The sequence below is a fragment of the Fusarium verticillioides genome, chromosome 3 (assembly GCF_000149555.1).
Source record: "Fusarium verticillioides 7600 chromosome 3, whole genome shotgun sequence".
In the NCBI taxonomy this organism is placed as follows: Eukaryota; Fungi; Ascomycota; class Sordariomycetes; order Hypocreales; family Nectriaceae; genus Fusarium; species Fusarium verticillioides.
Window position 1 is genome coordinate 958,302 of NC_031677.1, and position 11,317 is coordinate 969,618.

The following is an 11,317-nucleotide window of genomic DNA, read 5'->3' on the forward strand; positions in this document are numbered from 1 at the left end:
TTTAGACCCCTGTTGCGCCTCAGCTCTCAAGAGGGAACGATGCATTAGCGGGCAAGCCTCTTTCCAGGCCCCCGTTAAATGTCTTGGACTTGAGGAGGTCTCGTGGACCAACCATCACCTTTGTTGAGTAATATCAAAATACACATGAAGATCGCTCTTGATTTTGGTCTGCGCCGGGGGTGGACGCAGCATAGAGGGAGAGACTGGGGCTTCAGAAATAGGCACGGCACGAAGATTTTCGTATACGGCAGAGAATAAGCTCTCATGAACTTAAGGATTGAACTCAAGTCGGCGATTCTAAGCGCAGTTGGCGAGCTGAAATAACAGACCAGTGAATGGGCTCAAGAATTTAGTTAGATATCCAAGCGCGTTTAACGGGAACGCTGTCAGGTCCATCCAAGGAACAGCAACCAGGTATTGATGGATACTACAGGGCCACGGACGATGACACGCAGTTAACAAGAACAGGGGCGTAAACAGCAAGACACAGGTTTGCAAGGGACCTGCACCACACCTGCGCTATCGTGAGTGGGCGCTGGTCTCCCGTGCACGGGAGTCGATCGACCGGGAGTGAGTACCTGGAACTTGGTGAGAGCTGCGGCAGCCGAGGGAGTACCGTTGGACGCATGACGAGTGCTTGATGTGCTTGAATGAGCGTGTGTGCGCATGCTGGTGCAACCATTGGCATGACGAGGTTATCGTGAAATAGTTCTAATTGCGGATTGTGATAGCAAGTGGCTTCAATGGTTCGTTCTCCTGCTCGAATTGTCAAGAGCCTCATTTTGGATATGTGTCGCCTTCTGTACCGAGCAGACTGGTTACTCTCTGTACAGTACCTCCGCGGACGCGGAAAATGAGGTTCCTTTCCAGCTTAGCTGTGCAGTAGCACCACAGCTAGACTCGGACAGGCGTGGGGCCTGCCCCAGAGCCAGACAGAGGGTATCGAATCGGTGGTTTTGGAGGGCGCTGGGATCCCGTAGAGTCCCTCGAATGAAGTTTGTCGGTAAGTGAATGACGGGCAATCCAGTATAGTCTAGTCTCGTTAGTGCATGCATGTAGCAGTCAGTGTCTAGGCTCAATGATGCTGCTCCCTCCCGCTGAAGAAGAAAAGTGAGGTTTGTACAGGGGCAGGGGGGGTTGAGAGAGTTGAGACAACCGAGACAAGGATGAGGTGCTGCTAACTTAGAGGCTCGCTTAGCACTGATCACTTGTCACTTAACCTCGACTCATCACTCACCCTGCAAAGTTTAGTTGTGTTTCGGCCTGACTGGGCATTGGTTCCAAGGTCTAAAATGGGTATTTTGAGAGAAACAAAGTGTCCATTGTGTTGTAGAGGTAAGGTATCCAATGGGTGTAATGGAGGGTGTGGCAGGCTGGGAGGTACCTAACTGCCCTGTAAGGTACAGCAAGTACCTTACCTTCCCTACACATTGGATGTGGAGGTTACGTATGTAGGAAAGTACGAAGGCTATTATAAATTAAGTTTAGGTTGAGATGGATGGATGGAGGAAGGAGAACCAACCTCACCTTACCCTTTCTTTGCCTTACCTTGCCTCTGGTCTTTCCAGTTACCTCCTTCTTCTACCTCAGTACCTACTTCCTCCTGCTGATTGACCACTTTTTCGCCTCAACCTTGATCCATGACTTCCCATCTATCATTGCTTCTTTGCAGCGTTACAATTTGAGGCAAGGAAGGTACTAATAGCTACTCTCGGTATGCCTGTCATTTACCCGGAAATATAATACCTGCCCAGACCCTTCCTGCTTCTTATATATCCTACCTTACCTACTACTTCATTTTCTTTACTGCTCTCTGCATCCCATTCCTTGTATCTATCTGTTTGTGGTTGATCAGCACAACTTAAGAAAAACAACTGAAGCTCCATCGTGTGCTTACACACTCTATTTTTATTCATGTTTTTGTCACATCATCCGCTGACACCTTGTATAACCATCTCCCTCTCCAATTACCCAGCCATCTGATAAAAACAATACCTATCTACCCTGACCTAGGTCCTAGGCCTTTGCGATTGGTCCCTACTGTCATTCTACCAACATCCATCAAACACCTTGCATACAATGGTTGTTTGTCCGGTCAGCAAATCTCCTACTGCATGAACTACTGCTATCTCAGAAGGCTTATCATATTTGTTACATACCATATCAACAATCACATCAGGTCAAGATTTACAAATCGTTGATTGATGTGTTTTGACTACTTCAGCCTCTGACTTGAATCAGCATATATACCTACCTACCTTATATACCGACGTATTGGAGGTGCAACACAGTACAAATCAAGTCAAGTCAAGTCGAAATATCACCGTGCGACATTCGCCTAGCTCGTCGTCCTCGGCCTCATTAATTGTCGACTTACACCGGGCCCATACAACCCACCCAAGAACCCCGGTGCTTCGACCGGCCAATCACCAACTCAGGACTTCTAGCTCATCTATTCTTTCGACTATCCTACTGTACCTATCTCAGATTACACTACGCGCCCCATCAAAGTCATATCCGCCTTCTCGTCATTACTTCCAGTGGTGGCTCTCCCTCTAGTCTCTGCCAGTCCAGACTTATACTGCCGATCTTCTCGTGGGCCCTTCTGCTGTTTCAACGCAGTTCAATTCAACGAATTGTTGTCAAGTGAACTCAGGTACCCGCTACCGGGTCATCATCTTCTTCTGGACCCTGAAATTCTTGTGCGGGCTGTGGCTTGGTGTTTCTGAGGGCCGACCTTTTTCAGTGAGGTAGTTTGGCCACGAGAGACATCTTTGACGCTTCGTCTTCTGCAACCATCACGATTCCGAGCCCCCCTGGATTTTATCACTTCCCAAATCTTCAGTAGAACGGGTGCCTTGTCCTCATACCAGTCATAAAACAACTCTTACATTCGGCCATTATGTCGACACAGTTTCCAGTCGTGCGTGGTTTGCTTACCAAGCCTCCAAAACTTAGTACCAGACTAACATATTGGTAGTTCCAACAAGACCAGTTTGACATTTTCGAATGGCATCCCAAGTTCCTATCTTGTCTTCGGTACTTTATCGATCATGCTCAGTATAGCCCAGCAGTTCAAACTGTCGCTGCTTGCGTCAACATTCTCCTCCCTTTCCAAAAAGGAAACTCACATCCTCTAACGCCGACGCGCAATGGCCCCCCTTCATCTTCATCTTCCTCCAGAGGGTCAGTCCCTGGAAGTTTACCCTTGGGATCTACCTCAATCACTCTCATTCCTTACATTCGCCGTCTCATAGTGACGGGATTCGATACGCCCGCCGTTCTCCATGGATTCTTTGGCGACGATTGGATGCTCGGAATTGGACGGGTTCATGAGAGTGAGCGCAGAAACTACATGTTTGCCGCTAAGAGCGATAACTGGCTGAGAGTCAAAACTCAATACGATATGGACGATGGGCAAACAGTCCCATTTCTGAGACCGCTACAGAACGTCACCGAGGAAGAGATACAGGCCGCTGAAACCAACTGGAGCGAATGGCTCGCAATGCAAGACTGGATGCTTGGGCCGAGGGCTCCGCCGGATCTCAGCGAGCATTTTGTCACGGTTAAGAAGGAACGTGACTGATCATATGGGGGACGTTTACAAGCACATATCTTACAACTGGCTTATGGTAAAAGGCAGCCGCTCCGGGCATATGATAGATGGACTGGATACGATGCTAAACTCAGCATATTGGATGAATCTCACTATTAAAGGAAGAAAGCAAGTAGATAGTTGAATCACTTTGATTAAAGGGTAAGGTAGGGAATCAGCACCTACACTTTAGCCCTTGCTAGCATAGCGATGCCAATTCACCGTTTTTGGACTCCTCTCACATGCAGGCCTTCTGGAGTCCGCTGTCATATTTCATTCCCTTGCGCCAGAGTTACATAAACTCTGCATCTATCTGTGTTGAGTTGGCTCGGTATATACAGTAGCATCAGCCCGGCAATCACTGATCCTAACCGACCCAAGATCAAGGTAGAAAAGCCTAGCACCGGCCGGTTGAACGCCTCACGAAAGCTCGAGTACCCCCCCTTTTCCTTTTCATCTTCAGGTAGTAAAACAAAAGTCCAGGTCCCTTTTCTCCGTCGACTTTATAAGATAGAACGAAACTGCGAAAGCAGCACAAACCATTCCCCCACTATACGTGAGTATCTTCATCCCCAAAACCCATATGGGTTGACCAAGCGAGCTTTCTCTGAGCCATGAGTACCACACCCAATTTCTCTCCCAACGCCATGATGAAATGGATCCCGGCCCAATGTACATTTTGCGTCTTTGTGCTTTCAGGGGTAGTGTGCCCAAAGACGGTATGGTGCCAATAGTAGTAGCATGATGCAAGAGTTGAAAGGCATGATGAAAAAGGACTTGCAAAAAGAAACAAAATTTAAAGGTATTATAATAGTATCAGTTGAGGAAGCCCTTGCAGTTCGCTGTGCCGCAGAGGCAAGGAATGCGGTCTAGGCTACCGATCTCACGCTCAAATTTGTAATCGTACGTCAATTCATCGGCTGTATGTTTGTTAGCATTGTGCCAGTGGCGACGAAAGGGGCAATACGTACTCGTGGCAATGTCCTTAAGCGCATAGATGACAATGCGCTTGCTTCCCTCGACCTTGATGATCTTGGCAGTGCAATTAGGGTCACAACTGTGGTTGATGAAACGCGCAATACCACCCTTCTTTGTCGCGTCAATGACAGTATTGTCGTCGATACGGAATAGGTAACTGCTTCCAATGCCACTTTTAAGGTATCGGTTCTCGCGAATCTCGGCAATCTGCTGTCGAACTTGCTCTCCAACATACTCAATAATCATGTCATCCTTAGCAATGTTCTCCATAGCATATAAACCCCAGTTATGGATGGCTGAGCGCTCAAACTTGACGGGCTTCTTCCGCTTCTTGAGCTGGTTGAATTTGAAGATATCGGCGTCTTGGCCGAGTGTTTTCTTTTGGTCGTTGAGGTCTTGCACGTAGCGACGGTTGGAAGCGCGTTTGTTTCGTTCACTATCAGTAGCAGCTTGTTTCTCGATGGCGATTCTTGCTGCATCCTTGCCCGACTTGTTGCGGGCTTCAAGCTCCTGTCTTGCTTTCTGCACCTTGATATGGTGAGGTAAGTACTTAGACTTTTCAGAGTTGAGAATCTTTTTGACACCCTCAGTTCGTGCGCAGCCAGTAGGGTTCGGTACATAGTAGCCGCCGATGGTGACCGGAGAATCCAACGTCCTGTTGGCAGAGTTGAGCTCCCTAATGCGGTTACGGGTCCATAGCCACAACTCTGGGTTGCCGATGTCCTTTGCAGTGAACCTTCTGGAAAGTTTGGAGACATCAGGTATATCACTCTGACCAATTGCCAGTCCTTGAAAGAGTGGTAAATCAGGCTTGGCGCCATCGGGTAGCGCCAGTGCAGGAGTTAAGGGTTCTGTTGACAGGAGTTTCTCGTCATACTTCTCCGTGACAACCTCTTTTGCGGTGGGCTTTTCGGTGATCGCTACAGCCTTCTTAGCATTAGCCTTTGGAGGTTCCACAGCTTCCTCCTCGTCACGTTGAGACTCTGTTTCCGCCCGAAGGTCCTGAGCGCCGAGGTCCTCAAAAATCTTTGGCTTCTTTGCCCTGGATGGTCGTTTCTTCAGAGGTTTACCGACGACTGAAACTGGCGTTTCGGATCGGGATATTCGACTGTCAATGTCGTCGCCTGTTTCTAGTTCGGGGATTATGTCCGCAGAACCTTCGCGCGTCTCAAATCCAGACCCAAGCGCTGTGAGCCTAACGCCAAACAATTCCTCATCAGACTTCTTTTGACGTTTGAAAGCCGATTCCACTGATTCTGCCAACTTCCGCTTTCTGGAATGAGCAGAATCTGCTATAGCGAAGCTGGCTTCGGTCATAGAATCGTCCTCGCCTTGCTCCCATGGCACAAAATCATCCTTGGACGCCTCGTCATCAGTGCTCATCCGGCTGCGAGGTCGCGACTCAGCTTCTTCTGTCTCACGCGCCAACAGCGTACGAGTGTCCGTGTCATCATCGGACTCGGCATCACTATCAAGGCCTCTGAGACGGTGATGCAGCGAACGGAAAGGATTCCGAGCAACAGGTGGCCGTTTCCGCGCGAAGGGGTCAACAAAAGCGTTCTTTTGCTTGACCTTGGTTTTGCGAATTCTCGGCAGGGCTTTGGGTGCAATTCGACCAGTTGGTCGCTCAATTGGATCAGCTCGGGAGTTGGGGGTTCCTACACGTGAGCTGTCATTGCCATCTTCGACACTGGCCATCTCCTGCAAATCATCGGGATGCTCAATGTTCAACTTCCGGCGCTTAGCGGCATGGTTGGCAGGATCCAGGAAATCCGAGAGAGCTGGTGCGGCGACCTTGGTGCGAATGTGTCGAATCAGATGTTCTGTCATCTCACGTCTAACAACCTCCACAGCCTCGATCACCGGATCAAAGTTCTTAGCTCTTTGCTTCTTCTCCTCTTCAAGGTCTGCTTCCTCTTCTCTTCGCCGCCTTTCCTTCTCGTCGCGATATCGGGGCTCGGGATTTGTTTTTCGCTCTGGGCTTGCACTGGATCGTCGGTGACTCGAGGGGCCATCTCGATGGGGACGAGGTAGGCATAATTGCATGGTCATGTCATAATTGAAAAATTCGGTGTGGTTAACAGCGCGAAAACATCGTTCAGCTTCTGACTTCCCGGTGAACGAGTTGCGGAACACGATGAAATAGCCCGACTTATCGACTCGGATTTCTTCAAACCCGTAATTCTTGAGTCGTTTCTTCATGTGTGGAAGAATACTTGGTAGTACTGGGACACTATCGCCTGTAACGTAAATATATGGATCGTCCGCGAGTTTTTGGGTAAGGTTTGAAGATTCGAGATTGAGACCTTTTTGTTGCGAGGGGGTTAGAGAAAGTTGTGGTGCGCTCGGGACTACAGGTTGTCGCTGTGCTGAGGGACCCTTAGGAGCGGTTGGGGGAGGTCTAGTGAAGACAGGAGCAGTTCCAGATTTGGGACCAGTCGGAGGAGCTTTGGCTGCAAGAGCAAGTCGCTCTTGTTCCTTCTTCTCAAACTTTTCCTTTTCCCTCTTGAGGTGTTCTTCCAGCATACGTCGGCTTCTGCGCCCTTCCGCATCATACTCTACACGGACAATGTCGGCGTCAACCTTAATGCCTCGAGTCCGTACAGCTCGGCGAGCTGCCTCCATAGCAGAGACGGGAGGTCGGTCAGTTCGCTTAGAGTCCCGATATCGGATTGTTGCAAATCCAAGATAGCTACCTGTTTCTGGGTGCATCTTGTTGCTGCTCTCTGCAATTTCACCAAAGGTGGCAAAAATGGCCGTCACTTTGCTGAAAGGGACAAGCGGATTGTACCTTGTCACTACAATCTGCGTGGGTGGGCCAGGACCAATCGATGTCTTGGAATCATAGGGATAGGCCTTGATGTTCTCGTGTGTTGTTGGCAAACGCGATTTAGGGAGGTAGTAATCGGTATTGATATAACCGAGGCGACCGTCCGACTTGGTCAGTCGAGGCTCTTTAGGGGGGGCGTCATCGTCCTAATCATTTTCATTAGCCATGAGTCTTGCACCAAAGATGACGCCCCCCCTAGGGAGGTATATTTATAGTTATACGTACTCGACCGAACTCCATGTATGTCGGTTTCGCGTTCTTGCTGACGCTCTTATTGTGTACTCGATCGAGGAGCGGATCATAGGTGCACTTGAGGCCCTTGACGGAGGGCATGGGATCTCGAGCCGGAATGCGCTCATTGGAAAGGAGTCCGTCTGATATCGAGCCATTAAAACCAACGGCGGGTGAGTTTCGGGAGGACTGTCTCGCGGCCCGATCGGCGGTCAGACATGTAGACATGTCTGGCTTTGTGGTGGCCGAAGCCAATGAGTTGGGAGAATCTTTGAAAGCGATGGGAGTAAGGCTCGAGGTGGGAATACGGGACGAAGCTGAAGTTGCCGCGGCACCGTGGCGGGCGGTTGTGCTAAATATTGATGAGGCCGTGCTACTGTATGAGCTAGCCGAGTCGACAGTGCTGGGAATGTCTGTGAATGGTGATTCTGTGTCTTCGGGCTGTGCGGGCATAGTATCCAACGATGAAACAGTGCCGTTTTGGCCAGTATTCGCGTCTGCGTCTGAGGCAGCTGATGTTGATGTAGGGTCGCAGGCGCCGGTCATAGAGGCCGGTGTCGGCCCAGGTTTGGATTGTTCGCGATCTCTATTGAGGTCTGGACGAGTCTGGGACTGTGCTTTTACCTTTGGAGCGGTGGGGAAGAATTGCGCGAAGCTCGCGCCTGGCGGGCGAGTCATCGTGACGATGCGCTCTTCCTACTTCTTCCCCCGTGCTCTCACCATGATATCCTTAAACTGGAGCGTTGAGTGTACACCTAACGGTGGGATAAAGTCTGTCTTGCGGCGATTCAAGACAGGTTGTTTTGAGCGACGTAGCAATGAAATTGAAGAGATTGGAGGGGAGAGAAATGCTTCACGCGACCGAGGGATGCTGAGGTTGAGTGTGGCGGAGCGGCGTCACCGACCGACTCTACGAGCAGTAAAGGAGTAGAAAAAGTCGTCAGAGCGTAAACAAGCAGACTGACTCAAATGGTTGATGCGCGCGACAAAGGTGGGCGCGATGAAGGATAGCAATGTCCAGAGTGTCGAGAGAAACGAGGGGGGGAAATTGGTGGGAGAATGAGAAAAAATGGCTGACGACCAAGGAAGTTGACGCTCGCTTCGGTCTGCTTTGCTTTGCGTTGCTTTGCTTTGCTTTGACTTTTGGTTCAGGGATGAGTAGAGTGAGTTACTTCTAGCGGTAAGGTCCAGTGTCAAATGAGAGGATCGCCCAGCCACAGTTTGGGTGGCTTGGAGGATTCTCGCAGCTTTTGATTGGATGTTATGTTTGGATTGATACACGATTGGTGGGTGAGTGGGTTAGTGTTTGGTTGCCAATTAACGCGTCCCACAAGACTTCAAGTATTGGACTGGCACTGGCACCGCGTCAGTGGACTTAGGTTCGTGTGGTAGTTATTGGATTGGATGAATCGGTTTATCCGTTATTTTGCTGCAAACTCCCTCGTGCTTTGGTATTGGGCTTCAGTGTCCGTTTGTCATAACCAATGCGGTGCCTCATCTTAATATGTCCGTACCTTGTTCACCGTTGTTTGAACCATTCGCTTGCCAAGGTGCCTTATTTGGAAACAAGGGAGATGTCATCATGCATGAAAGCGAGGCCTTTGTCCAAGGATTCCATCTAATCGAAAGAACAAAGATGGAAGAGATGCTTGTCAGTGAACAAAGGCAAGACAACATATTTTTATGTATTTTTGTCAAGAGAAATACCGCAAATAGCATCAATCCCGTGATACCCCAGATGCAGCTTGCCAAATTTAGTACTGTGGTAGAAGCCAATTTTCATCATACCTAACCTGTACCGTTTCACATGCACGCTAAGACTCTTTATAGTTATAGAAACGTGCCTTAAAAACCATATCAAAGTACAAGTCAGGTCAACTCACTATTAACAAATCGATTCAACGTGTGCCAGGCGTAGCTGATATTTCGATTTAAACCATCCGGCATGCAGACATAAAAGAAAGCACGGCCATTGTGACCTGTCAATCCAGAACCTTCCTAACTCCGTCTCGTCGCCCATATTAATATCGCGATAAGCTTCTTCCTAAACGCCAAATATTTTTACAGTACAAGATGATGGCTTAGAAGTTCAGCTTCAGCTCAAACTCCTCCTCTTCATCGTCGGAGATGTCAAGCGGCTGGCTCAGAGGTGGGAGATCATCGTCATCTTCATCCTCATCGAAGATAGACATGAACTGAGGTCTCGGCTTGGCTTCCTGCTGCTGCTTTACCGCCTGGCGGAGGCGAGCTGGGGTGATAGTAAGATCAGACTGAAAAGAGTTGACTGTCTCGACGGGCTTGACAGCACGCTGTGTTCCAACAGGCGCCGTAGGCCCGCGACGTTGAGCGTTGACCATTGAGGATGCTGATCTACCTCGGTTGTAGCCGATGGTGGTTCGGGATGCAGCTACGCCAGTAGCACTCTCTGCAGGCGATGTCTTGGCAGGCACCACACTTCTGGCGACAGGCTTCTTGCTTTGATATAAAGAGGTGAGAGGCTTTCGAATCTTTGTTGTTCGTGCCACACTCGAAGCCTTGCTGTTGCTACTGGCGTCTGAGTGGATGGACAAAGCAGAGGCAGCACGCCTTGATGCCAGACTCGAAGGCTGCTTGGTTCGGATGCCCTTTGACCTTTCGCTCCGAGTCCGCAATAGAAGCCTTTGGTGCTGGTGCCCTGATCTGCACTTCGGTGTCTGAAAGATCGTCAATGTTGAAGGCTAAAGCTGCCCTCTCTTGCTTATTTCGCTCCTCCGCCTTGGCAGCAACTTTCTTCATTGTCTCTGCAAGCTGCCGGTCTTGTAGAGAGACACCGTCATCATCGATTGGGTTGTAGAAATGCTGATAGTATCCCTTCATAATATTTTCCTTCTTCAAGCCCTCGAGGGTCAGCATATCTTTGGGGAAGCAGTCCGATTCATATGGGAGATCCTTGGGCATCGGCGGGGCATATTCCGGCTCTTCTTCCTGTGGCTCGATGGGTTTCTGTTCTTCCTTGAGTCGAATCTCAAGAGGTGCAAGATCCACTGGTCGCTGCTTGGGCTTCTGTGCCGTTGGCTTGAGTTGCGTTTGCTCAATACCCTGGATGATGTTCTTAACACCACCAAGCTGCCCGTTCTTAGCCTTGGCATTGGTGGTCTTGTTGCCTAGAGGAGCTCGATTCTGGGTACCTGATAGCACATCTCAAATTAGCGGATTGTTCTTTGTCCTGGAAAGAAAAAGAATCATGCGTACCCATTGGGGTGACCATGGCCTGTCGTGTTCCATTGCCTTTGTTCAGTGTCTTCACTCCACCCAATCCGGTCTTGCCAGTAAAGGCTGTGGGAGCATTCTCGTCATGTTGAGGAAATCGAGATGGGGTTTTTGGAAATCGTGCATTGTGTTGCTGTTTGGTCGGAACTTGCTGGCTAACGACCAGATTCTCTTGGTCGCGATGCGCCGCCAACATGATGGCTACTACGAGCGAATCAAAGACTCAGTATAACTTTGTCTTGTCTCCGGGATGGAATTAGGCAGATGTTGATCCCGTCATTGAATTCATTAATCAAAGAGGTAATTACGGTTGGAAGATGAAAGGGTCATTTGGTCATCTGCCAGGACCTTTACGGCCGGGATGTTTTGGTCGGTCTGTGCTGGCTGGCGGGGCAACCGCTATCTTTGGGTGCATGTTCCCTGGGTTTACAGTG

At 49.5% G+C, this 11,317-nt stretch overlaps 3 protein-coding genes across 7 annotated transcripts; 1 reads left to right on the forward strand and 2 right to left on the reverse strand.

Moving 5' to 3' along the window:
- The first annotated feature begins 1,532 nt into the window (after positions 1-1,532).
- Positions 1,533-3,885, forward strand: FVEG_07810 (hypothetical protein). 4 transcript variants are annotated; one of them, XM_018896494.1, is made up of 3 exons: positions 1,533-2,179; positions 2,242-2,923; positions 2,981-3,876. In XM_018896494.1, the coding sequence occupies exons 2-3, from the start codon at positions 2,903-2,905 to the stop codon at positions 3,584-3,586; spliced, it is 627 nt and encodes a 208-aa protein (XP_018753973.1). In that variant the 5' UTR covers positions 1,533-2,179; positions 2,242-2,902; the 3' UTR covers positions 3,587-3,876. The 4 variants fall into 4 exon arrangements, with proteins under 4 accessions (XP_018753973.1, XP_018753972.1, XP_018753974.1 ...); XM_018896495.1 differs by having other exon boundaries at positions 1,534-1,714; positions 2,021-2,923; XM_018896496.1 differs by having other exon boundaries at positions 1,534-1,714.
- On the reverse strand, positions 3,693-8,781 carry FVEG_07811 (histone-lysine N-methyltransferase, H3 lysine-4 specific). 2 transcript variants are annotated; one of them, XM_018896497.1, is made up of 3 exons: positions 7,629-8,781; positions 4,567-7,549; positions 3,693-4,515 (listed from the first exon to the last, which is right to left on the reverse strand). In XM_018896497.1, exons 1-3 carry the CDS (start codon positions 8,310-8,312, stop codon positions 4,412-4,414), a joined length of 3,771 nt encoding a protein of 1,256 aa, XP_018753976.1. In that variant the 5' UTR covers positions 8,313-8,781; the 3' UTR covers positions 3,693-4,411. The 2 variants fall into 2 exon arrangements, with proteins under 2 accessions (XP_018753976.1, XP_018753977.1); XM_018896498.1 differs by having other exon boundaries at positions 4,567-8,781.
- A 934-nt stretch (positions 8,782-9,715) lies between these two features.
- Positions 9,716-11,207, reverse strand: FVEG_07812 (hypothetical protein; the record flags this gene model as incomplete). Its single annotated transcript, XM_018896499.1, has 3 exons — positions 10,866-11,207; positions 10,219-10,801; positions 9,716-10,172 (listed from the first exon to the last, which is right to left on the reverse strand). Exons 1-3 carry the CDS (start codon positions 11,077-11,079, stop codon positions 9,716-9,718), a joined length of 1,254 nt encoding a protein of 417 aa, XP_018753978.1. The 5' UTR covers positions 11,080-11,207.
- Positions 11,208-11,317: the final 110 nt, after the last annotated feature.

Coding starts and splice junctions, on each gene's coding strand:
- FVEG_07810 (XM_018896493.1), top strand. CDS start 2,903: ATGTCGACACAGTTTCCAGTC. Junction 2,924..2,980: donor TGTCGACACAGTTTCCAGTC/GTGCGTGGTTTG, acceptor ACATATTGGTAG/TTCCAACAAGACCAGTTTGA.
- FVEG_07811 (XM_018896497.1), bottom strand. CDS start 8,312: ATGACTCGCCCGCCAGGCGCGAGCTTCGCGCAATTCTTCCCCACCGCT. Junction 7,550..7,628: donor CATACATGGAGTTCGGTCGA/GTACGTATAACT, acceptor GAAAATGATTAG/GACGATGACGCCCCCCCTAA. Junction 4,516..4,566: donor GCTTAAGGACATTGCCACGA/GTACGTATTGCC, acceptor ACAAACATACAG/CCGATGAATTGACGTACGAT.